The sequence below is a fragment of the Passer montanus genome, unplaced genomic scaffold (assembly GCF_014805655.1).
Source record: "Passer montanus isolate IOZ18808 unplaced genomic scaffold, ASM1480565v1 scaffold180, whole genome shotgun sequence".
Taxonomy (NCBI): Eukaryota; Metazoa; Chordata; class Aves; order Passeriformes; family Passeridae; genus Passer; species Passer montanus.
The window spans coordinates 190,867-217,610 of NW_024365382.1; the positions used below are offsets into that span (position 1 = coordinate 190,867).

Sequence of the window (26,744 nt, forward strand, 5' to 3'; positions counted from 1 at the left end):
ATCCCGGGCGCGGACGGACGGCGGGACGTGTCGGCGCGGCGGGCGAGCGGACGGACGGACGGTGGCGGCGGCGGCGGGTGAGCGCGGCCCGGCCCGGCCCGTGTTTTGTTTCCGTTTCTCTCCCGGCGGCTCCGCGGCCCCATTTCCGTTTCGGGTTCAAACAACGCCATGGAGGCGCCGCGGGAAGCGGGGCCCGCGGGCAGGCGGCGGCGGCGGGGCAGGGCTCATGGGGTCGGGAATGGGAGTGCTCCCGCCGCGGGGAAACTCATCCCCGCTCGTAAAAACCTTGGCTGGAAGCGTGACTGGATGTGTGGCGTCTCGGGGCTCTCCCCTTGCAGCGGTGAGAGGCCCCTCGAGTGGTGTGTGCAGTTCTGCGCCGAGAAGGACATTAGAGGGGCAGGGGTGGCGTCGAGAGAAAGGCACGGAGTTGGGAGAAGGTCTGGAGCGCAGGGCTGGGGAGGAGGAGCTGGGGGGACTCACCTCGGGGAAAAGGAGGCCCGGGAAGGATCCTCTGTCTGTTCACCCTCCCCAGAGAGGAGACTGCAGCCAGGTGGGGCTCGGGCTCTGCTCCTCCGCAAACCAGTAATAAATAAAGAGTGTTAAGCTGTGCCAGCGGAGGTTTAGGTTGGACAGTAAGAGGAATTTCTTCACTGGAGGGGTGATTAGACATTGGAACATGCAGCCTAGGGAGGGGGTGGAATCACCATCCCTGGAAGTGTTAAAGACTGGATGTGGCACTTAGTGGCATGGTCTAGTTGACATGGTGCTCAGTCGTGATAATTTTGAAGGTCTTTTCCAAGCTAATTGATCCCACGATCTTGCATAGCTTGCTTCCTAATTTTTGGCCAGGTACGTGGTGCACAGCCACAGCTTCCAGTTTGGCTTTATTTTCTCACTTCAGGCTGTTGATAGGAAAGTTAAACACGTCAAATCTGGTGTGATTTTCCCCTGCCCTATTCAGTGCTCCTCTGTCTCCATCGTAAAACTGAACTGGCTCATGAGTTATAAAAGCTGATCTGTAAAGGACAGGCTATCTGCTTTGTGACCTGCTTTGTGTTGGTATCTATAATTTGGATAATGTGGATGGGTAGGAACCATGTGCTGCACGCACCAGAGCTTCTCTGGGGCACAGATAACGCCAGTGACTGGGCTTCAGTGTCAGCTGATTATGTGTAGGAGCTCCAGAACTGGACCCCATCTCACGATTACCTGATGGAATAGCAAACAATTCTACTCATAGAGTTTGTGCCCATTTCACAGTGGGCTCATTCCTTGCTTAACTCCTTGTGTTCTAGGGAAGAGATAGAGCAGGGGGACTACTCTCCTTACTGTAAAAGATACTGGAATAGCACTGGGCTGTCACGTGGGAAAAAGGCTCTGTTGGCAGATGCCTTCTTGTATGTTAGTGGAGATCAGCTTTCTTCTTGGCTAACAGGTAAGTCTTAGGGCTTGTTAGGTTGAAGGAAAAAGTAGAAACAAGCAGAAGTCAGTAGGCTGAACTTCCAGGAATCAACCACATGTTTTATGTTCCTTTTTACAAATGCTGCTGTTGAAGTGTTCCTGCCACATGAACCCTCCATGCACGACAGGCTCTTCAAGCCTTCTTGTCTCTCAGTAGCCTTCAGGGAAGGGGCAGGCAGTTCAGTCCCATCTGAACCTGTATTCACGTTCAAACTCTGCATCATCCTGCAGGAACAAACTGCTAGACCTCATGTGAAATGTTTATATTGTAAGAAATCTCTTTATGCTAGTATAGGGAAGACTGAGTAATTTTCCCCTTTAGGCTTCTATGCACTTTAATGATTTTATGTGTTTACGTTATGCTGTTATTCTGTATACTCATCTCCCTTCTTTGTATCTGTGCTCAGCAGAACCATCTTTCTTCCTCTTTGTGTACCTGCTCTTTGTGCACCTGCTTTTTGTGCCTGGGTTCCTCTTTCCTGCCCCTCCAGGGATCTGGAAATATAGCAAAGCCTGAGAGATTCAACCATGAACTGCCTTTGAAGAGGGAAGGAACAGTTACTATTTTGGAGTCCAATCCACAGGGACTTCTAAATGCCTTAACTAATTCTGTGCTGCTACTGTGGGCAGTAATATTTTCTTACTCTGCATCACTCTGCATTTAGCTGTATTGAATAATTTGTGCCAGAAGTCTATCAAGGGGGTGATACTTAAGCCTGTCTGCATTCTTCAGAAGCTGTGTTTCAGTCTGTCCCATTTATCATGAAAATAATACACAAGATTAAATGATACAGGAATTGGATTCCTGGGGCCCTGTTCAGTGGACACTACATTGGCCCTTTGGAGATTTTCACCCAGCCAGCAAACAGGTTCTGGGTTTGCTTCTAGTGGTGAGATGTTGGTAAGGTGGTTTTTTACTTCCTAACCTTGGTAGTTTCTTACAGAATGAACCACATGGAACCATTCATTTCTTGACAGCTGATCTTTTAAAATAGTTTTTGAAGGAGATTATGAGTAGTTTGAATTTCTTTAGACAGTTTACGTAGCAGCTGTAAAACATAGTTGGTACTATGGCTTCTGAGAAGTTTTGAAGATTAATTCATATCCTTATTATCTTGTCTTTAGGAGATACTCTTGCTAACAGTTGGGTTTGTGATAAAGTAGTACCTGGGAAAGGATGGTTCCAGGATGGAAATCTTGGTGATCTCTTCTGTTTCGAATATTTAAATAGTAATAATGTTTTACTTTTTCTCCAGTGGTTTTTTTTTTTCTTCCTCTGTACTTCTAATTCTTCCTTCTTTTGCTATGAATTCATTATGTTATTTATTGTAAACTGTTAATATAATTTGGCCTGGTTTTTATCATATATATTTCATAGTTATGGTATATGTGCTGGTTAGTGAAAAGCAGCAATACCAGACTAACTATGTTTTTACAGACCAAGTGCTGTAATTCTTTGTTTCCCACTTATGTTCCCAACAGATTCCAGTGTTCTACAGGGCATGAAAATCTGCAGTGTTAGTGAGAATGTCATTACAAAATAGCTCTTCATTTCATTAGTAACATCCTGCTTTAGTTTGGGACTTCACAAGATGCATTCATTGTGCTCGTGTCATCAGCTTTTCACCTGTGGGAGGCATGGGTGGAAAGTTGAGATAGTCAACAAACACTTTGTGGTTGACTTTATTTGCCTGTGAAGAAATCATGCATCTTCTCCCTAACTGCCTCCTGCAGCATTTCATGTAAAATGCTGCTTAAATTTACAAGCATCTTTCAGCCATGCTAGGAAGGTAGTTTGGATTTTCAGATGTGCTTTGCTGTAGGTGGCCTGTAGCAGCAACAAAAAAAATCTATAAATTTGGGTGCCTCCAACAGAATCAGTCTTTGGGCTCTGTGCAAATGTCTTAATAGTCCCATGTTTGCTTCTAGAACATTTATTTGAAAACAGGTATAGTAATATATTTTGTGAATCATGTATTCGCTTTTGGATTTGTTTTTTGGCTTTAAAAGGCTATTCTGGTATTTGATTTTTAAAAATGTGTGATGGGATGCAAAATATTGTCTAGTCTTGTTGGTCTGTGATTTACACAGAAAATTATTTTCTGTTCATAGCTCTGTTCTTAAGACATTGCAGCCATGACTAAGAGAGAGGCAGAGGAGCTGATAGAAATTGAGATTGATGGAACTGAGAAACAGGAATGCACAGAAGAAAGGTATGTAATGTACTGTCTTTGCTTTCTGGGATCCTTAGGCAGCAATTAATTGACTAATTTGGTTTTGTTTGTTTCCTGTCTAATTAAATGGCAGTTTTCCAGAAGTTGAGATGTAGCCACTCTAGGAAATCACTGTAGTGCTGTCATGTTCCTCAACTTTAATTATCCAAATCCCAAACTGTTTCGCTTATCTCTTGCTATGTTGTTGGTACTTTACTTTTCCTATTTTCATGTTTGCAGTAGTATGTCTGTGTGTGTGCTGCAAACCTTTCAGCTTCAGTGGATCCTTCTGTAATTCAGATGGACCTTTCTATATCTCCAGTCCTTTGCTTTACTGTTATATGGGATTTGTACAGGATGATCTGTTTTAAACAGCAGAAATGATGCTTGCTATCTACTATGCTATTGTTAGGGCCATTGAAACCATACATACTGAAGTAGGATACTCTCTGTTTTAATTACTTCAACCTGGATTTTTAGTTTCAAATGCTTCCCTTCTAATTTTCACTACTGTGTTTGGAAGCTCAGAGCGTCAGTTAATGTGTAGAATAGTGCTGCAATCTGGTCTAAGCACAGAAGAGTAAAGAAAACTAATTCTCTGTGACTAAAACAGATCAAACACAGAAAGGTATGAAATATAACCCAAAACTTGATTAAAACCAAATTAGGTTAGATGTTGAAGATCAAAAAAAATGATGTATTTTATTTAATACTAAAAGAGGAAAAGAGAAAGAAAGAAAAAAAGAAATAGAGGTGGGAGGCGGGGTCATGGAGAGTGACAGAGATTAAGTAGAAATACATCAGCCCTTCCAAGGTCCCCAGTGACGTCTCACTGCTTCCCTCCCTCTGGTCTTCTTACAGTGAGGGTCCCTGCTGAAAAGTGTAGAATCCAATGGATTAATAAACATTTGGGCAGGTGGGAGCACACGGGTACCTCCTGGCAGGTTTGGCACAGTCCCTTGCAAGACTGCAGATCTGTTGCACCATTAAAACCAAATTAGGTTAGATAGATCAAAAAAAATGATGTATTTTATTTAATACTAAAAGAGGAAAAGAGAAAGAAAGAAAAAAAGAAATAGAGGTGGGAGGCGGGGTCATGGAGAGTGACAGAGATTAAGTAGAAACACATCAGCCCTTCCAAGGTCCCCAGTGACGTCTCACTGCTTCCCTCCCTCTGGTCTTCTTACAGTGAGGGTCCCTGCTGAAAAGTGTAGAATCCAATGGATTAATAAACATTTGGGCAGGTAGGAGCACACGGGTACCTCCCAGTGGGTTTGGCACAGTCCCTTGCAAGACTGCAGATCTGTTGCACCACGTGCAGTGCAGGCTGTGGGGCCCCCTTTGGTGGGGGGCCTTTGTTGAGCTATGGCACCCCCTCAGTTGTCCCTGACATGGTTGTCCCTCACACAGATGTGGCCTTCCAGGGGTGGAAGGCCCCACAGCTGGGCCAGTCTGCCCAGTGGAGGATGGGTGTTCACTGCATCTGGCCAGAGGCCATGCCACACACCCAAACCCTCTCCTCCTTCCCTGCTTTGGTGTAGGGATCTGTGGGAGCTTGGCACCAGAAAAACCTGGGGCTGTGGCCTCCACCCCAAAGGTGCTGGGCTTAATCCTTTTGTGATAAATAAGTAATGCAATGGTTGACTCTCACAATTAAAAGGAAAATGTTATGTGTATGTTAAGAGAAGTTTTATAGTTATGTTTTACCTCCCCCTTGCATTGTTATCACGGGGTGACCTGAGTAGTCAGGACATTTGAGCAGGTTGGCTTGTTACTGTGGCAGCACCTGACTTCCAATGAAGATGTAAAGAAGTGAACTCCACCACTGGACAGCAAAAAAGGAGTCCATGGACAAACCTTTGGGAGGGGCTAAAGGGTTAAAAGGCAAAACATTCATTGTGTAGATGAGCATGTGGTAGGAAGAATCCTTTGCTTCTGGCGCTGCACTATTTTCTCTATTCAGTCTTCTGTTGTATTTTTTATAAGGTTTTAATAAACCTTTTAAAATTTTTAGAAGTGAGTATCATTTACTGCACTCTTGTGAATGTATTCTTTTCCCCCAGCCCAGACCTAGGTCACTTTAGCTTATCTCTGTTAACTTGCAGTTGAGGGCCTCAAGTGAGGAGGCCCATTCAGGGTGCAGTTCTTGTTAGCTACTTTTGCTATAATAGGCAAAACTCCTTCATAAAGATGTTTAAGGCATATACCATAACATTTCAGTCTCCAACAGGCAGAAAGAACTGAGGCTGGTCAGGTTGACTACACTTTAAGAACCTATTCTGGCAAACTGATTCAAAGCCACTTACTAGTTTCTTACTGTTCTAAGTTCCTTGTGTATTTTTACCACTTAAACAGACTTTACAGACTATGTCTATGTACATTCTGGTTTTCTTCTGTGTATATGAAGAGAGTGTGGAAGGTCATTGTTGTAACGTGTCCCATAACAATGACATTTCCTTATGCTTGTGCCAATACAACCATGTCATGTGGCTCATAGTTCTTTCAAGGTTCTATGCTGCTGTACTTCCTTCTGGCTGTCCCTATTATGTGTTAAGCTTATTATTCTTGTACTGACGGGTGAAAAGACATGGAAAGTTGCTACGTATGAGCATTTTTTTCCTTCTGTTTTCCCTGTCTGTGTTTCTGTGCTTGCTTTTAACTTGAATATATTTTAAATACAGTCCAGGCAAGGCAAATAAAATTAGTTTACTCTACATGCAAGTACTATTAAGTATTATTAAGTATATTAACATTTGAGAGTCAGTATTACTTTTTATCTAGTTTACTTCCAAATTTTATTAAGGTTTCCTATATTACTCTATTAACATGCAAGTAATGATTTATTATATTAATTTGCTATTTAAGCATTGTCGAGCAAAGCTACACCACCGCAGAATTTGTTAGTCAGGCTATTGACATCAGTGAACCCATTGGAAACCTTAAGAAGTTGCTGGAACCCAGACTGCAGTGTTCCTTGGATGCACATGAGATTTGTCTGCAAGATATCCAGGTAAATTGAAAGGTTATGAAAGATTTAACTTTGTAATAGAGAAGTGTTTTACATACTTTTTCCCTTTTTTCCATTGCCTGTGGAATTCATGCTTCATGTGGAATATTAACTACAGTTAAGAGTTTAATTTCATGTCAGGTTCATTATCATCAGACCTTTTAATATATGCACACTAATTCAGTGTGAATACAATAAAAATATTCTTGGAGTTCCTGGTGTGAGGTTAAGAAACCACCTTGCAAGTGCAAGAAGAATGAGGGCAATGACCATACTACTTTCTCCTGAGGTAGCCCACATCATTTGTTGCTGCCAGAACTTCCTTAATTCTAATCTTGTTTTTGATCTAAATGAGACGGTTTCTGTGTTATTGACGTATAGAGGTAGCAAAGCATGACTCAAGAAATTCTCCCCCATTTTTACAGGCATTGGCACATGTTGGACAGTGTAACTGGTTTGTGTTTTATTTGAAGTTGCAGTCAGATATCTGTGGCTTTTCCAGAAATAACAGGAGAATATTGTTATAAAGATAAGAATTTTGATGATGGTGCTAAAAACTCAGAGAAGGAACTGTAGATAATTTTCAGGTAGTGAAGGTACCTCCTCCTATTGCATTACTTCTTTTAGGTCAAAAAATGTTCCTGTAGGCAAAAATATCTTAAACAGAACATAGTGGCAAGTTTCAAATACGATCAATTTTTTTCTGTTATGTACTATGTCTAGACAGTACTAAAAATATTTGCATGCTTATTCAGAAAATTTGCTGCAGGCACCCAATGTTTCTAAAATTTAAAGGAAAGTTAGTTTATTGTATCTATGAGACTAATATTTTAATTTTTTAAATTTTTAATGCTTTTATCAAGCTGGACCCAGATCGAAGCCTTTTTGATCAAGGAGTGAAAACAGATGGAACAGTGCAACTCAGTGTACAAGTAATATCTAGGCAAGGTAAGCAGTTAACATTTGTCTGCACAAATACTTGTGAGCAAACCTAATCTCCTATTCCTAGCTGTAAAATTGAGAAAATCAATGAATGGTCACAGAGTTTCAGAATGTCTTTTTCGTTGTGTACTGTAGTTCTAAGAAGTAAAATTAAAATAAATGTCATGCACTAATGGTATTTGAAATGTTTTTTAATGGAATTTCATATCATTTTTATAAGTAACAAAATTAAAAACAAATCCAGAACCCAAACAACTTTCAGTCAAGTAGTATCAGTTACAGTATGAGGTTTTCCTCAAGGTTGATAGTTACTCATGTCAGACCAAATATCGATGCAGGCAAAAGATTTTTGTGTAGGTAGGTGTCAGTTTCATCCCTGTGAGGTGAGCAAGCTTGTGTGCTTTAGGAACAATTACGTTTTGAAAGTAAATGTAGCTAACTGAAAATCCTTATCAAGGTCCATGATCACTGTCTATTGTCTGTTTTCTTTGGATGAGAAGTCAGAATAAGCCATTGTGTAAGAGGAGCATTAAGTTGGATACGGATTTGTAGTTTTTATTTGTATTATCTGATGTGACAGGATTTCCCCTTGTCAAATACTCAGGAACTAGCAGCTTCATTTTTTTACTTTTTAACCTAGCTTTCTGCTTTGCCCCCTCCATATGTCTTGAATGGAAGGACAGCCAGACAGCCACCACTCTTTATAGACAATGTACATATTGGGCTGTGGGAGCAGCTACAGGTGTTTATTTCTGTATTTTTAAACAGAGACAAGTTCATACAGGAGTAGATTAGTTATCTGTTTTGAGTTCCATCACAAAGCAAATGAGCAACATTGGGGTGCACTTTTTGTTTACTTTTGGCTTCATTATAGATGAAACAGAAGATAACTTTTCTCCTTTGTATTAATAATATTTGTGTTAATAACATTTTTATATTTGTATTAATAACTTTTTTATATTTGTATTAATAATTCAGTAAGACACAATTTGCATTTAATGCTGAGTGTCAGTGCTAGGTTGAGTCCTTAGTTCTCCATAGGTAATGGGAAGTATACTACCTTTCTACTTATAAAATGGAATGAAAATAGTCTTCAGGGAACTGGAATAACTGCTCTTAATTCATGCCCAGTAACTTCTGGTATTCAGTGCTCAGACTTCCATTTTCAAAAGGATGTGAGTGATGAATATCTTTACTATCATCTTCATGTTTGTCATGGTTTTGCATGGGAGACATTTAGAAAAGTGATACAAAGCTTCCAGCCACTGGAAAGCTGGACGTACCTCTGTGAAAAACACATGTTAAAGAGGAAAGAAGTTCAGGAACTTCCTCTTTCTCTTCTGGTCTGCAAAGAGGTAACAGGCAGGGCAGGGAGTGCCGTGGGCCAGGCCAGGCAGACTCTGCCGTGGGCCAGGCCCCTCTCCGAGGGTCTGGGGAGCTCACTGAGCCCCTTCCTGCCTGGGCTGGGCCCCAGCAGCTGCCAGGCAGGAAGGCAGGGAAGGCTTCGGAGCACTGGCTGAAGCAGGGCCGGGCCATGGCTGGGCCTGGGCCACCAGGTCCCCTCCCCACAGTTCAGCCACTGCACGAGATCAAGCGGCTGAGACCAGGGGCAGCCCTGCAGCTTTTGCAGAGTGGCCCTGCAGCTGGAATTGAATGCAGAGAAAACCAAAGACCAGCCATGTAGCTGATCCTGACACAGCCCAGTCTCAGTTCCCGCCTCTGGCACTGAGTGACCATCTGCAGGCCCCGGCAAGATGTTAACTCTTTCAGTGCTTCCAGTCCTCCCGTGAGTGAGACAAAGGAACAAGAGGCAAGCATCATGTTTGTCATGGTTTTGCATGGGAGACATTTAGAAAAGTGATACAAAGCTTCCAGCCACTGGAAAGCTGGACGTACCTCTGTGAAAAACACATGTTAAAGAGGAAAGAAGTTCAGGAACTTCCTCTTTCTCTTCTGGTCTGCAAAGAGGTAACAGGCAGGGCAGGGAGTGCCGTGGGCCAGGCCAGGCAGACTCTGCCGTGGGCCAGGCCCCTCTCCGAGGGTCTGGGGAGCTCACTGAGCCCCTTCCTGCCTGGGCTGGGCCCCAGCAGCTGCCAGGCAGGAAGGCAGGGAAGGCTTCGGAGCACTGGCTGAAGCAGGGCCGGGCCATGGCTGGGCCTGGGCCACCAGGTCCCCTCCCCACAGTTCAGCCACTGCACGAGATCAAGCGGCTGAGACCAGGGGCAGCCCTGCAGCTTTTGCAGAGTGGCCCTGCAGCTGGAATTGAATGCAGAGAAAATCAAAGACCAGCCATGTAGCTGATCCTGACACAGCCCAGTCTCAGTTCCCGCCTCTGGCACTGAGTGACCATCTGCAGGCCCTGTTAACTCTTTCAGTCCTCCCTTGAGTGAGACAAAGGAACAAGAGGCAAGCATGTAAAGGAGTGACATGACACCAACGTCAGCAAAGAAGTCAAGTCCCAGATGGGAGGATGAGGAGGTGCCCGTAAAGGAACAACATGAAGACTCCAAGGTCAGCAAAGAAGAAGTCAAGTCCCAGATGGGAGGATGAGGAGATGCCTTGGTCTTGGAGCTGAAATACTTTTGTAAAGCTGTGGAGAAAAGAGTTTTCCTGTAACACATGAAAACCATGGCGAGATGAAGGGTGCAATTCAATATCAAGCAAAGGCTTCCATGCTAAAGTAAGCGGATGTTAAAGTAGCTGTGATCCTTTGAGAAGTTTAAACAGAGGAGAGAAGAATGGTCCTCTGCCCCCAGGAGAAGAAGCAGACCTCTGTTCCCAGAGAGGAGGATGACTTTATAGATAGATAATGAGAACTTTTGCCTTTGAACTGCTCGTCTTTAAAACAATACCCCATGATTTGACATGGCTCATATACTCAGCTGTGGATACTTGTTCTGGGTCCTTTTGGAGGTTGCTTTTTCTTTGTTTTGAGGTTTTTTATATGGTTTATTTCTTACAGACCAAAATACTTTATGCTCACATGCTGACCATTCTGTTCAAGATCTGTGAAATAGATCACTTAAATAAGACAGGAAGCTGTAAAATTAGACAGGAAGCTGGGGGAAGAAGGAGGGACAGCTTTGTTATTCACCTTACCAAAGTACGTGCTCTATAATAGAGTATGTAATTTTAATTTAGGACACTCACATAAATTTGATGACACTCCTGTGTCCTCCTTCTTTCCTGACTTTGGTAGCCCTACTAATCAGAAAGCTTTAAAACAATGTTTTTGTCATATTTGCATTACTATCTTTAAGTTTTGTTATGTTTCCGTGCCTAGGGATGGAGCCCAAGTTGAACATCCTGGAAATCGTGAAGCCTGTAGAGACCGTGGAGGTTGTGATTGATCCAGATGCTCATCATGCAGAGGCTGAAGCTCACCTTGTTGAGGAGGCTCAAGTGATCACCTTGGATGGAACAAAACATATTGCAACAATTTCAGATGAAACGTCTGAGCAGGTGACACGATGGGCTGCAGCACTGGAAGGCTACCGGAAGGAGCAGGAGCGCCTTGGGATACCTTACGGTATTAATGCACAGCTATGGGTGCACTCAGCTGGGGGCTGGGCTCAAGGACCTCAGAGGAGGAAACCTGTGGTATGGGTTAGTACAGTGCAAATAATCTGCATAAGGGAATTGTAGAATCATGGAATGGTTTGGCTTGGAAGGGACCTTAAAGACCATCAGGTTCCAATCCCCTGCCATTGGCAAGGACAACTTCCACTAGATGAGGTTGCTCCAGGCACTGTCTAGCTTAGCCTTGACCACATCCAGGAATGGGGCAGCCACAGCTTCTCTGGGCACTGTGCCAGGGCCTCACCCCTCTCACAGGGAAGAATTTTTTCCTAATACCTAATCTAAAAACCAAGGAAAAGTAAAATGAATGCTCATAATAGTTTCATTTAAATGAGTGCTTTTGTGCCAAACTTAGCTTGTCAATGCAGTTTTTAGAAAGCAGTTTTCTTCCTGCCCTCCTTAAAAATGCATGTGTTAGTGATAAAGCTCTTCAGGTGCATGTGGAATTGAACAGACTCTGGTATTGGGGCATTGCCTGTAAAGTTGCTGAAACAAATTGTTCATGGTCTGGAGGATGATCAATATTCTGTTAAATTAGATTTTGTATGAGAAGCTGTGCTGGACTTCTTCATACTGGAGGAAGATGATTCAGAACTGAAAATAAATATTCATCTAGGTTATCATATTTTTTTGAGTTAATGTTGTTACTTTAGGTTGTTGTTACTTAGCAGGTTGCTCTTTTAATGTTAGCTTAAAAAACATCTCTGAATGTCTGTTTAAGATTGAACTGGAGCTGTGGGATGTAGACCTATATCATGTTTGGGAGATGATCCAGCTGAACTGGCAGAAATGTACTGTCAAGACATATCAGGAAGCTGTTCTACATGAGCAGACCTGTAAAACTGGAATATATTTGGCTAGGAGGAAGTTTGGAAGGATTTAAGAATTCCAGTCAAGTCTTTGTCTTTGCAGGACATGCAGCTTGCCGATATTTTGAGCATATTTTTGATAAATAACTAAAGAAAAGGCTTTTTCATGGCTTTTTAGTTTTCTCATTGGCAAGCACTTCAGAAATAGTTTTCCTCATGTTATGTCTGTTGATAATCAGGGATTTAATGTGTAATGTTTGAAAAAAAAAGTGAGGGATTATCAGAAGCAGACTAATGCTTTTCATCATGCTGTCACATTATTATTAGAATAAAATTACTTAAACCAATGTTGTTTTGTTGAATAATATTTTTAATAAACTTTAATAATGTTGATGCTTTAAGAAAACCGTATAACCACAACTGTGGCTTCAAAAGTTCAATGATTTTTGGGCCATAGAAGTGCAGATTTTTCAGGAAAATCATATTAGTTCATTATGACAGAGACCCATAGATTATAAAAAATAGTGTTTTCTTGGTATCAAAAAAATGGGATAAATTAGACTCCTAAAAAGAATAACATTTAAAATGTTTTGTGAGGAGATATTACAGGGACTTGGGCTGAAATAAGGTGCCCCTAAGTTCTACATTATAATCCAAAATTATTTATTGAATCTTTTCAGAAGACAGGCTGTGTTGATGTTAAGAGTCAAGGGTAGTCAATAAACAATCATCCAGAAAAGTTGGGTTCATTGTTTTCATTCTTACAGGCTTCTCTGGTTTGCTGCAAATAGAAAACTAGCATTTAGCAGGTCTTTAAAATGTTGTTTTATGTTATGTTTTGGGTAGATTTTATTAGAGATTATAAATATTTTTCTGCTATTAGAATCCAAATATTTGGTACCTAGAAGGGAGGAAAATATTAATTGTTATGAGAAATAAATGCAGAAAACAGCAGCAGAAAGCTTGGAAACCACAGAAGTGGTTAGAGAAAGTAATGATTTTTGTTTCCTTGCAGATTGTGTTCTCTCAATAAGAACAAATCAGCAGCTTTTTGATGGAAGCTCACTGCTGCTGATGTTTGGTAGATCAACCTTGTTGTGGTGCCTTTTGCCACAGGATTACATTGCTCTGTTTTAGGTAGCATTAGTGAAAAATGAAACCATGTAGCTGTTCTTTGTTAGCCAAAATTAAATAGTAGCTCCTAGATAAATGTTTATACACTTAGGATACTTTGCTTTCTCTAAATCTTAACTTTCTTAATTTTTCTTAATGCTCAATTTTATTTGTTTTAAATCTTAAAATAAAAAATTGTCAAGGTGACATCTGCTTGGTATATCAGAATTTGAAAATATGTAATCACTGTGCTCCAGTGAAAAGTAGATGTCCCTACTTCAGTTTCTTGTTCTTATTTGTTGGCATATTTTAATAGTCTGTATACAATGTTAACATCCCAAAACTTGATGGTCTGGCTAAAAAGGTCATGCAGAAGCAATCACTCACCTCCAGTAGGCCAATGCTCAGATAGGCTCCATGCAAGGATGTGGTAGTCATATTTCCTGGAAAAATCCCTTCACCCAGGATTTATCTCCTGGGAAGATGAGAAGCCTCAGATAAAAAAGAAAACAATATTATCTCATTTGCTTCTCCTGTGTTTTGCTGCTTTGGAATGTGGTTGGAAATTGTTTATCCAACAGGTGATTTCATTGGATGCATGTGAATTGTTTTGACTTAATGGCCAGTCAAGGTCAAGCTGTGTTGGATTCTGGAGGGAGAGTCACGAGTTTCATTAGTATCTTTTAGCCTTCTGTCTGTATCCTTTCTGTATTCTTTAGTATAGTTTAGTTTAGTATTCTTTAATATAATATAGATCATAAAATAATAAATTAGCCTTCTAAGGACATGGAGTCAGATTCATCATTTCCTTCCTTCGTCTGGGAACCCCGCAAATACACTACAAGGGATACTTGTAAAAACCTGGTCCTCAGTTTTATTGCCCAGTATTCCCTGTAGTGTGGAATATGCCCTTGTCAGTTGAGGTCAGCTGTCCCTCCTCAGTTTTGTGTGCACCCCCTGTTTACTCACTGGGGTGGCTGGATGAGAAACAGAGAAGGCCTTGCATTGGAGTCCAAGAGCCTGACAAGATAGTCTGTTCTTCTAGATATTCCATGTGTGGAGGGTGTAATATTGAATATCAGATTAATTTGAGAGTCATTGATATTACGTGGGAATTCTGGTTTAACAGAGTGATACGAGGTACATTAAAACCCAACACAGAGGTAAGATATACTTGAATGAATACAGCAGTTTCAGAACATTGCACAATCCCAATCCCTATCCCAACAGGATTCCTGGTACAGGTGTCTATGATATACTCACCATCACAAGGTTAAGTGTTCCTAATGGCCAGGAAGGAGAACATGGGTTACAGCCAACTCAAGCCCATTGTTCTCTTCAAAATTCTCTTGCTAGTTTTGTGGTTTACATTCTCTGTGATGGGCTAAGCCACACCTTCGTAGCCTCTGCAAATGCTGCTCAGCAGTGGACAAAACATCTCAGTGTTATTTATAGTGGCTTGGTCACCAGCCTAAAGTACAAAACAATAGGGGCTTCTGGGAAGAAAATTAATCCATCCCAGACATACTCAGTGGTGGTTTTTGTCAGCAGAAACTGAGATTATGTGAATGAGTTTAGAATGTAGTATTTTGTCATAATCACAAACTGATCAACATCTTTGAAGGAGAGTGTCATTCTGTGAGAGGGGGTACTCTTTTCTTGAAGCTGAAGACCACTGGAAGAAGAAAATTCTTTTTTTGTGTGTTTGAGATATGTCAGGCATTGATCTGATGTAAAAACTTTCTCTAAAGAAAATTGTTCTTTCACCCTTTCCATCACCCCACCAACCCACACCAATCCATCACCATTTTAAGTGCAGTCACCAACTTTCCAGGTAGATTTGGTCTCAGTAACTCTGCTTCTTGATGTTGTGCTTTTACTCTTATGGAAGTTATTATTTAATAACCTTGCAGTGTATGATGAGGTGATTTGCAGTTTCATCCATCTTTTCCAGACCCAGTTCAGTGGTCAACAGACCAGGTGCTCCACTGGGTGGTGTGGGTGATGAAGGAGTTCAGCATGACTGACATCGACCTCAATGCACTCAGCATTCCTGGGCGGGACCTCTGCAACCTCAGCCAAGAAGATTTCTTCCAGCGTGTCCCACGGGGAGAAATCCTCTGGAGCCACCTGGAACTTCTTCGAAAGTGTATGGCAGTTTGGTTTTTTATTTAGACTTTTTTTTCTTGAACTATGAAACCAATTATGAGCAGTCATTTTTCCTTTACTTGATGTTGATGGTAAAAAGGAGGGTATCAATACAAGATAAGAGAATGTCTGCTGCCATGAAACATTGCCTGCATACTAAACACTGCCTGTCTTTTATCAAACCTCATAACTGGTGGAATGTAGTGAATGATTATTCCACCTTTGTTTTTTATAAAGCTTCAAAGTTTGTGCATGCACTGAATTTGTTAGTTCTATAATTAAATATTGATTTTGAGTTACTAAATGCACATTTCTGTGTCATATTGAAGTGGAGATTTTTAAGCACAGGAAGTGAAATCCTTAGATGGTACACAGCACAGCTGCTAAGTGATGCATTGTATGTGCCTAATACAGTAACATAATAAATATATGTGCATTTCAGACGTACCATGCTTGGAGGTAACTTGCCAGACTTAATAACTAATTGTGTATTCATTTACATAATATAGCAGAAGGTTTTTGGGGATGGAGCTAGTGGAAATTTTCCATGAACACCATTCTAAAAATGAGTGGCAGATGTTAAATGTCTCCACTTATAAGACCATGAACTGTACATATCTCTTGCAAATGGATGCCAAATTGTTATTTCTTTCCTCTATGAAATAAGAAAGTTTTTGATCCTCAGGTGACTTATTATTTGTGGGTTAAACATAAACCTGTTGGGTTTTTTTTCCAATTTGTAGATGTGTTGGCTAGCCAAGAACACTCTGGAGAAATAGCAACTGTTACAATTGATCAGCGTAAGTACTTCTGTCGGCATTAATTCACACAATTCACTGTGTGCAGGTTTAGCACTGTACTGTGGTTCAGAAGTATGATAGTACGACATTTAGAAAATCACTTGAGAGAGTATTTTTGCTAGGGAAAGGGAGGAGGACATATTTTAAACTTCAAAACATGACATTGAGTTTCTCTATATTTTCTTACTAGCTGAAAGGTAGTGTTTGACCTGAATTATGGAAGTTTATAACTTACATTGTGGATGGTAGATTTTTTACTTTCTTGAAATAAGCTGTCTAGGATACATATTTGAGGTTTTTAGTTGTTTCAGGGCTTAAGGTTATATATTGCATTAATGAATGGATCTATTTAAATATTAATTTAAAATAAAAAAGTGCTTCCAAAAACGGAAAGGTCCTGTGGAAGAGATGACTTGCTTAGAAACCAATATTAGAAATAATACATTAAACTAACTTTCCAGTTATTTGAAACTCATTCTTTCAGCTAAGCAGTGTCATCAGTTATTAAAATGAACCAATTTTCAGATGATTTATAAGTATCTTATATGTTAAATAGACACACTATTTACTACATCCTGTGGTTGTGTCTAGTTAAAGCCAACTTGAGTGGGGCATCTGCATCCTCCTCCACCATTGCAATAGAGGGTGTTTGCTATTTGAATGTCAGGTATGGAGGCTTTCTGGTGACTAGAGAAAAGGACATCAGGGCAGATCATGTGGGAACAGCATGAAGATAAAACAAGGGCTTGAGAGAGTTTGTGTTCTTTTTGTGGAAGCATGTAATGCACATGATGATAAACTAAAACTGGTGTTTTATCTGCAATGTGACACTTCTGCAATGAGTCTAAAACTGCAATTTTCATATAAGAGGTAAAAAGGTCTTTACATTACACTTAGCATTGTGACTTAATGCAATGTGCCTTTTTAGCAAAGGATAAAACAAGCTTTTAGATGTTATGATAATACAGGTAATAATAAAATATGCCTATTTATGTGCGAGTAATTTATAGTTGATGTTCTGCAACATTCTGTGCTCTACAGCTGTGCAGATTATACCAGCATCTGTACAGCCTGCTACCCCAACCACCATCAAAGTGATAAACAGCAGTGCAAAAGCAGCTAAAGTACAGAGAGCTCCGAGGATCTCCGGGGAAGATAGGAGTTCTCCTGGGAACAGAACAGGTATTGCCTCCACTGTTCTTACATGCTAATGCACTGAACACTGACCCATTCATTTGAACTGCTGTTGGGTGAGATGTGTCTTTGTAGCTCCAAATGTGAAGTTTGTACAGGTCTGTGTGAAGGGAGTCATAGGTACAGAAATCTGTGGTAAGCACAGGCAGCCCTGGCAGGTTGGTCAGCTCACACAGGCACCATGTCAACATGATGCTGCTGTTTTTCCATCCTGAAGCAAATAAAATGGATATATTTCCCCATCACTTTAACAATCTGTCCTCTCAAACCACTGCATAGCATTTATTCGACCTTTTAACTTCTTTCTGTTTTTAAAAAGGGAAGAAAATAAACTCCAGGTTGTAAAATGTGGCCTAGCTGCTACTTGAACTATCTGTCGTGCTCCTCCTCCGTTTTTCCCCGCTCTGGTAGCTTCAAAATTCAGAAAGTTTCATATTTCTTTTTTAGTTGAATGAATGCATGTCTGGAAAACTGCACGCTAAATTTGTAGTTTAATTGTGGAATTACTGTTATTTGTACATTCTTGCCAGCATCTTTGTTTAGTGAGGAATACTGTGTGTTTCTCTCTGTAGTCATCAGGTCTGTTCTCTTTATCTCATTGAGAATTTAGGAATTCTACTGTGGGTACTTGAGTTAGAAAAAAATCTTAATGATTGGATGTGAAAGATGCAACATTGATATAAACTGAAATTTGAGGGTTTGTTTTGTGTTTCTTGTATTTCATGTTGAAAATTTGAGACCAAATTTTTTTTAAAAAAACAGCTATTACACATGTATGTGTGTATCTGTGAAGAGGAATTAACAGCTCTTGATAAATCTGTTTTAAAGACAGATGATTATCTAAATCATAATCTAAATGATTATGTTGGGGGAGTTGTTTTTTTTAAGTTCTAGGGGAAGATTTATGTGAAATCTTGATTAATTTTTTCCTGTATTTATAATTTTTTTAATAAAAATGGGTACTGATGACTTTGCAGGAAAATATTTGCGAAAGGATCATTAGAAGGGATTAATTAAGTGAAAGTTTTCCTTCCATCATATAGTCTATGCTGGTCTGCTTTATTATGTTTGTTGCAAGTTTTTAGCCATGACCACATGAAAAGGTCAAGTTGAAGTGAAATTTCTTATTCCTGTTTGAACAGGGAACAACGGCCAGATCCAGCTGTGGCAGTTTTTGTTAGAACTTCTGACAGACAAAGAGGTTGCAAGTTTTTAGCCATGAGCGGAACATGAAAAGGACAAGTTGAAGTGAAATTTGTTATTCCTGTTTGAACAGGGAACAACGGCCAGATCCAGCTGTGGCAGTTTTTGTTAGAACTTCTGACAGACAAAGATGCTCGGGACTGTATTTCTTGGGTTGGTGATGAAGGAGAGTTTAAATTGAATCAACCTGAGCTGGTTGCACAGAAATGGGGACAGCGCAAGAACAAGCCCACAATGAACTACGAGAAGCTTAGTCGGGCTTTGAGGTAAGAAAATTAAGGAACTCATGGGGTTTGAATTGCTTGCATTTGGCTACCTCATTTTTAATTAACATAATGCAAAACTTGCCTTTTTACTAAAGGCAAATCTTCTGAAGCTGGTCCTTGGGCTTTTGCATTTGTTTTGTTGGGTTTTTTTCATTTTTAAAGAAGCTAGTAAAATAACTTCTTGAAAATAGATTTTCTTTTTTCAAGATCATTAATTTGGGTTACTCGCTTCCAGAAATATACCTGTTTTTTATTTATCGTCAATATTTATGCTTTTAGTAGCATGCCAAACAATTTTGATTATTGATGAAAGATAAGAAAATATGTGAACTATTAACTTCTTTTTATGTTCTACTGTACGTGTTCTCCTTGCTCTTGTTATGGATCAAAGCAGATACTTCTCTGTAATTGTTAGTAATTTTCTGTATGTAAAAACCTTTTCTAATTTCAAATATTCATTGTTTCATGTCATTGTTCTTATTGTGTGGATCTTAAATTGAAAAATACAGTTGACAGCCGTGTTCCAACAGTTGCAATTCCAACATCACAGTGATCTGAAGAAATGAAAGTGTTTCAGTATCTTCATTTCATTGAGATTTTTAGTTTGACGTTGATAAAAGGGGCTTGTATTATTGATTCACTTTGGGTGAGGTACTTGAGGAGGGGAAAAAGTGCAAGTACCTGAATTTTAAACTACTTTTCCCTGACTATTTTAGTCTCTGGAATAATTTGAGAATTTCATCCACATTCTTTGAAGTCGTTGAGAGTGAACTTCTGATTTCTTATTCTGATATTGTTAGATGTATTTCTCTTGATTTGTTTTCAAGAAAGATGTTTTTTGCCTAATCCTGCAAATTATTCAGGCAGGTTTAGAAATTCTTTTGGCATGAGTGAAGTTGCGTTTTGACTGAGGTCTGTGTTTTACTTAGTAGCATTTTCACTTTTCGATATTTGTTGTTTGCTTGATTGGTTTTTTTTTTTTTTGAAGTAAACTCCTCTAGCATTATATAAAAATATCAACTTCTATTTGAAAATACCTCTGTAAGAAATGATGGTAAAGTATCATATCCTGGCTTTCTTTACCCTTTATAGGGAGTGTTTAATTCGCATTTGACAGACGTGAGATACACAGCTAAACTATACCCTTTTGTTTGTCTTAGAACTTCTTTAGGCACAGTACTGTGGGTGCCAGAATTATTTTTTGTCTGTGTTTGACAGACTAGAGGAAAAAATAATGAAAAGCAAATATTTTGAACAATATTAGGTTTTGAAGGATGCAACTTACGAGAGTTCCTGAGCCTCAGGTCACTAAAAGCGAGGAGGAGCATTGGTAGATGCTTACTCTCATGCTTTTCCTTAGGTCTCTTGGAGTCTTGTTTCAGTCTCTTGGAGTCTATTCCTGTTCTAGATGGATCTTTAGTCTGGTCTTGCATTATTTGTATATTAATGAGAATGTTAATTGTTTTCATAGAATCACAGACTCTCTTGGGTTGGAGGGCTGGAGGAAGTTTCTGGTCTAATCTGCCCAAAGCAGGACCTTTCCAGTACAGCTCTTCCCCAGCCTGTATTGTTCCAATGCCATTCCCATGTTTCCAGCTTGTGTATCTGTGAGTCTGTGTACCAAAGGCGTATGTGAAAACCTTCTGATACATAAGAATTATGTAAACCATGCTGATGGTTTTGGGTTTCATCAACAAGCTCCACAGAAGATCCCAAAGGCAGCTGAAGAACTTTGGAATAATGTTCTTATCAGTGGGATATTAAACACCAGTTTGCATAAATTACTATTAGAAAGGTTTCACATTTATATTTTAGTCACAGAATTACAGAATTCACATTCATCAAAGTGCTTTCATTTGCTGTTGTTTTGACAGCGTATGCCTTGTATAACAAAATAACCCCAACCCAACAAAAAACAAAGAAAACAACAAAAAAAAACTAATCCAACCTATGCCTTTATAGTTTTATTTCCATCTTTGAAGACAGTATGGAGAGAATAGCTGCTTTCATATAATACAAACTGCTTGGTAATTTTTCAACCTGTTTCTGGCATTAATTTTTTTCTTCAGAAAAGAAAAGCAAAGGACCATAATCAGGAGAAAGACAGTATTTTGTTATTAAAGCAAAGCACTATATATAAGACATCTTCCCTGCCAAGCTGTTCTTAAACTGCTCTAGGACTTATTTCTGAACTGGTGCTTCCAGTAGCCTGTAAAATAATTACTGTGTTTTATTTCTCCTTAATATACCAAGGTGCAGAGGCAGTTTTCAACACTTCCCTTTTCTCATATAAGCAGTATCTTGGAATATGAAATTATGAGAATCTCCATGAGAAAAAGAGTAATATTTTAGCCTCTGGTGACCCTAAGTAAGTAATGGATGCGTATGAAAATTACAGATGCTAAAAGTCTCTTGCTGATTTCTATTTTGCAGGTATTACTATGATGGAGACATGATCTGCAAGGTGCAAGGCAAGAGGTTTGTGTACAAATTTGTGTGTGACCTGAAGACTCTGATTGGGTACAGCGCGGCAGAGCTGAACCGCTTGGTCACGGAGTGCGAGCAGAAGAAGCTGGCCAAGATGCAGCTCCATGGCATTGCACAGCCAGTTACAGCAGTGGCACTGGCTACAGCATCCCTGCAAGCAGAGAAAGATAATTGAGCACTGGGACCTGTAAGTGGGAACCTGAGGCCTTTCCTCTATAACCAGAGCAGTTGGATCAAGCTCTTACCTTGATCAGAATTGGAAACGTCTTTTGTTTCTTGATTGTACAATATAGAGCATGAATTTCTATAAAGAACTCAGATGTGCATAAATTTGGATCTTTTAACAGCATATATTTTAATGTAAGTTAAGGGATCACCCCAACTTCTGCAGCTAGTGAGAGGTGGAGCCCGTGACCACAGCTGTGCAAAGTAATTTCTGCAACACTTTTAACAAAAATTAAGTCTCTGTAGTCCCCAGGCTGATCAGTTCTGTGAATGCAGCCTTTTCCAGTCTTTTGTTCTCTGCTGAACTACCAAATGGCATTTGATGCTTTCAAAGTTTACAATATATTCGTTATTCTGTTAATCAAGTGGAGCTGAAAGACATGTTAAATGTTACAAAGCATCAAGTTCTTAAAATAGTTTCTGTGTTTAAAAGCAAAGGAAACTTAAGTTGAGACTTAACTGGAGATCAGTGCTGAAAAAGAAGATCCAGGTTTAGATATGGCTTAGGTGAAAAGCCAATTATGAGTATTTCATTGTAGCATGCACATAATATATGAGGGCAAATACCTGTTTTGGAATACATACTTGATATTGGCCATTTCTCAGAAAGCAAAGGTGAACTACTTCCCCTCATGCCATTCCCCATCAGGTAATTCAAAAACTTGAAAAAACAGCCCTCACCCAAAGAGTAGATTGTTTTCGTGGGGAGTATTAATGCTGTGTTCTGCAAGGTGCTTATACCTGCATGGTAGTCAACCTTAGTATCCAAAGACTTAAGTTAATCACAGTCAGTAGTCCCTGGTTAGGAACAGAAAGCAAATTGAAAATAGTTTTACAGAGAACTGTGGTTTAATTTCCCAATCATTGTACAGTCTAACGTATATTAACTACAAAGAGGTACTTTTTATTTAAAATTAAATTCTCTTTGAACTTCAAGTGATATTTTTAAAGCTACTTAAGCCAAATGCATGCTCCAGAGCTGGGTGCAATTTGAAGTCTGGATGATGAGTCAGAAATAGTTGGGACGTATCCTGAATTCTGAGCTACTCGGTGCTTCTTGCAAACTTACACATGCAGTAAAAAGTCAGCTTCAGCTTTTGAGTTTCCATACTGACATCTGTTAGACTGCTTCTTTTGATGTCTGAGAACAGTATGAATTGGGGGTTGCTTTTGCCTCTTCCTGCTAATAAACAGCATAATTACTATGTCAGCATTGATGTTCACCAACTTTTTATAAATTAAACCCCCTCTGGTTACACTTAATAATTACAATGGAAGACCTTTAACTCTGTTAGGGATCGAGCTATTCTTAAACCTTAAATCTGAAGTCCTTGAACAGTGAGATTCTGAACAAAGTGTGTTTGTGCTGAGCAGTGAGAGCACTGGCTTGCTGCTCTTGAGCCAAGCAGAAATGGTTACACTTGCAGGCAGAAGGCAGAGAATACAAAAACTTGTTTGTATCCTAAAGATGTGTTGAAGACAAGGGTTTTTTGTAGGTGGATGCTCATCTGCAGATAGTTTTTGCTTGACTAGAAGGTTTGCATATAGTTCTAACTTGTGTTTTTTCATCGACATTATTATAAAATCAAAGTTTTTTTGCTGGATTCTTTCAGTAGCTCTTACTTTTGTTTTCATCCTTGAGTTCTTACAGCACTCCATCTGCTGAGCATGCTGATATCATTTTGCTTTTTAAAAAAATTGTAAGCCCTGAGCAAAAAATGTAAATGTATCTGTCATGAAAGGTCAACATCACCCCTTTTCTTGCTGTTAGAGTTGATGTCAAGTGTTGGAGGTGTCTTGTGCAGGAGATGCAGGTTTGCTTTACCAAGAATTATGTGAAGCTGATGTTTGAGGGCAGCAGCTCTGCTTGTAACAACATTCCGTGACTAAACACAAGTCCAGTACAAGTCACTAGTTCTAGTTAGCAGAGTTCTTGAGAAGCCTTTTTAGTTAAAATACAGGATAAAAAGGAAAGAAGCTTAAAATACCAGCTTTCTGTATCAAACTGGACTGTGGGTAAACACACAGCAAAACTGAAAAGTAGTGTCAGTATTTCATCCCCCTGCCTCTTCTTGTTACATGGTAAGGCCAGTGGGGAAAACTTCTGCTCCCATCCTTTGTGATTACATCCTGTTGTTGCTCTGCAGCCTTTCAGTAGGAGTAATGGTCCCTGGGGTTCTTTGTTGTGGCTCCATCTGCTTTTCCACCATGTTCCAATTAGTAAAAAAAGAGCCTTTCAAGTGGTATAAAATTATCACACTGTCTGTAGTTGAGGGAGAAATCTGTGACTAACTTGATGTCTTCAGTAAAACAAAAGATGTAGAATATATTGTCAAAGGATTTAATGTTGCTGCCAGAAGGAAAACATAGAATATTCCCAATTTTTGTAAAACAGAAAGGGTTTTGCATACTTTTTACTCTTTAAATAAAGACACTTATACTCTGCTAATTATTACAAATTTCTTTTGTGTTTTGCTTTTCTTTTTTTGTAATTTTCCATGAAACAATTATTTTCTATTTTTACTCAGATAAAGTATTTGTGGATAAAATGTCAATATAGTAAAATAAAAATGTTATACAGCTAATTTGCCTTCTTAATTTTTCAGACATTTGTAATGTCTTTCAGGGACAAGCAGTTCAAAGATGCATACCTGCCCTTTATTCTCTTTTCTCTTAAAGTCAGAAACTCAGTACTGAAAGAAGGCAAACTCAGCTTACATTCTAAAGATGCATCTTCTTTGACTCAGTATTTGCCTATGTGTTTCTACTTTTAATCTGTAACTCAGTGTCCTTTATTTCTGTTGCAGCTTCCTTTAACATCTTAATGGTAAATCTCAGAATGGTGCTTAGATGAAACAAATGGTGAAAACTCAGTAGCAGGACAGAATGGAACCCTGTGAAATTATTCTGTTTATGCTTTTATCAGTGTTTAAATCAGAAGGGTTCATGTTGACCTGTAAATTTTGGACTTTTTCATTCCTGCAGATGGCCCCATTTACTTCATGTGGCTCTGCTAACAAAACTGCTAGTACTGTCCATGTTAAAAACAAGATAAAATTCTGATTGTACTGCTCTTACTTTATTTCTACTGAGACACAATTTAATAATATTCTCATTATACTTCTGGACTGCCAAATTCAAGACTGAAATATTTTGTCATCTTTACACCTACCACATCACTTTATTTTAAAATGTTTATGTTTAGCTTAGCAGCAACAACATGTAATTGATGGAAAATACTGTTTTTTAGACATTTCAGTAACTTGTTGGACCTGATGATCTTAGAAGTCTTTTCCAACCAAAATTAATCTATGATTTTAAAGTTCACTTACTCCAGTATCATACTGATGGAGGACCTATTATTTGGGTTTATAGCTATTAGTATATTTATCCAGTGTGAGTTTCTTTTGGGATTCCTATCATACAGAAATTGTTATTGAAACAATGTACGGAATTACAATTAACAGCTTACAATGTCTTTCTTAATCAAGATAAGCTGACGTGGGACTCTACTGCCTGATCAAGAAACTGTTATATGGTCCATGAACACAGGTTGGTGGGGAATATTTTTACTGACTGGACTGGGGAGTCTTGTTCTTGAAGGTCATACATATTCTTAAAGGTTGTGGATTTAATATTGCTGTGTCAGGGCTGTTAAAATATATTTGGGTTGATACTGTTTCATTTTTTTCCTTTGGAAAAGTAATTCTTAATATGAATGATGCTAAACAAGAAATTAATTAAAGGAAAGTAATTAATGATTGACTGGTTTTGAGGGTTGTAGCATGGAAGCCTGTGCATTAGATATATTATTGCTCCATTACATTTTGCCTCATTATTTCATGATTGGAGCCCACAGAATCTAATCATGCACCAAACTGAAATTTTAACATCTTGCAATTTTAGAGTATTGACATCTTACCCATTAATAACTTGAAATGAAGGTTAAAAAATGCTGAAAAGGGAGAAACAAATATTGTCTGATATTGCAGAGGTCTGATTTTAATTAAAATTACCTTTTACTTGTGAAACTGGACTTTTGAAAACAAAATTAAATACTTCTAGTGGCAGTTGTATCAGAAGATGGGTCTGGAAGCCACAGAACAGATCTCATTTACTTTGGAAAGACAGAAGAATCAGTTGTTGTGTTTGTGGCACACAATGTCCATGTAACTTCTTTTTGTAGGTATTGTGTCACTAACCAGCTGTGATGGGACAAAAAGAATCCAAAGAAGTAACTGATTGTAGTTTTAAGCAACTTGTGCAGCTACTTAATAAAAATTAAGTCAGTTTAAAAGAGAAGATAACTATAAAGAAATTATTGGAATCCTCATGTAAATAGTTACCAGACAAAGCTAAAAACTAAGCTAAATAGAACATTGGTTTTTAATAGTCCAGCAGTTCTTGACTTATAAAACAACTACTAGACATAAAATATTTTAAAATATCAGTTTTTAGTAATTTTCATGTTGCAGGAGTTGAAATATTTGTTCAGAAAAAACAGAGAAAATGCTTGTTTAGTTTAGCACAACTTGGGGGAGACTGACAATTTGTCAAAATCTTCCATTTTGTCTACTGAATTGCTTCAAGTATCTGTTACTAGTCACCTATATGAGCTCACATAATAAAAAAGTTACACTGTCCATCTATAATAGGTCTGAAATCTTAAGGCATTTTTTTCTTACCTCTTCCACCTGCCTTTTAACCTAAATGTATGAATTTAGCATTTAGGAACTGCACTTCTAGTCCTATGGGACCTACCTCTCAGAATTCACTAATCAAGGTAGAATACCCCTGTCTCAGTAGATGAAAAGCAAATTATAGGAACTATATATTAGTATAATCAATTACTGATTGTAATGGGAGCAAACATGGATGGCACTAAAAATCTGTTTCTTAGAAGATTTATTGTTTATTTGAAATTCTTCCCACTTAGAGAAACGTAATTTAGGATGAAATAATGTGAGTTAGCTGCTTCCCCCTTCATCCTGATAAGATTTGTTTTTTCAATATTCTCATTTTCAAGGACTCTGCAGGAGCTGCTCCATATGAACTGGTTTGCATAAACCTTTGGCTACAAAAGACAATGAGAAAGCAGTGTGTTTTATACACATCTCATCAGGGTGAAAGCTGGAAACCATGCATGGAAAAAAAATTAGTCTGGAAGAGTGAGAATACAATAAACGAGATTTAATGAGATTAACTAGACACGAATTAGACACCTGCAGGTTGCAGTTCTTTAAACTTCAGGGTTGAAATAGAAATGAAAGCAATGTTTTATTCCAGAAACTCAGAGC

General features: G+C 39.0%; 1 protein-coding gene across 1 annotated transcript; it reads left to right on the forward strand.

Moving 5' to 3' along the window:
* Nucleotides 1-96: 96 nt before the first annotated feature.
* Nucleotides 97-25,744, forward strand: GABPA (GA binding protein transcription factor subunit alpha). The gene is made up of 10 exons (XM_039705632.1): nt 97-340; nt 3,574-3,674; nt 6,540-6,684; nt 7,545-7,629; nt 10,907-11,152; nt 15,079-15,273; nt 16,016-16,072; nt 17,114-17,254; nt 18,543-18,735; nt 21,169-25,744. Exons 2-10 carry the CDS (start codon nt 3,598-3,600, stop codon nt 21,395-21,397), a joined length of 1,368 nt encoding a protein of 455 aa, XP_039561566.1. The 5' UTR covers nt 97-340; nt 3,574-3,597; the 3' UTR covers nt 21,398-25,744.
* Nucleotides 25,745-26,744: the final 1,000 nt, after the last annotated feature.

Bases quoted from the DNA above. Each gene is read 5' to 3' on its own strand.
- GABPA (XM_039705632.1), top strand. From the start codon at position 3,598: ATGACTAAGAGAGAGGCAGAGGAGCTGATAGAAATTGAGATTGATGGA. The intron at 3,675-6,539 runs GTATGTAATGTA...TTGCTATTTAAG, and splicing joins CAGGAATGCACAGAAGAAAG to CATTGTCGAGCAAAGCTACA. The intron at 16,073-17,113 runs GTAAGTACTTCT...TGTGCTCTACAG, and splicing joins AACTGTTACAATTGATCAGC to CTGTGCAGATTATACCAGCA.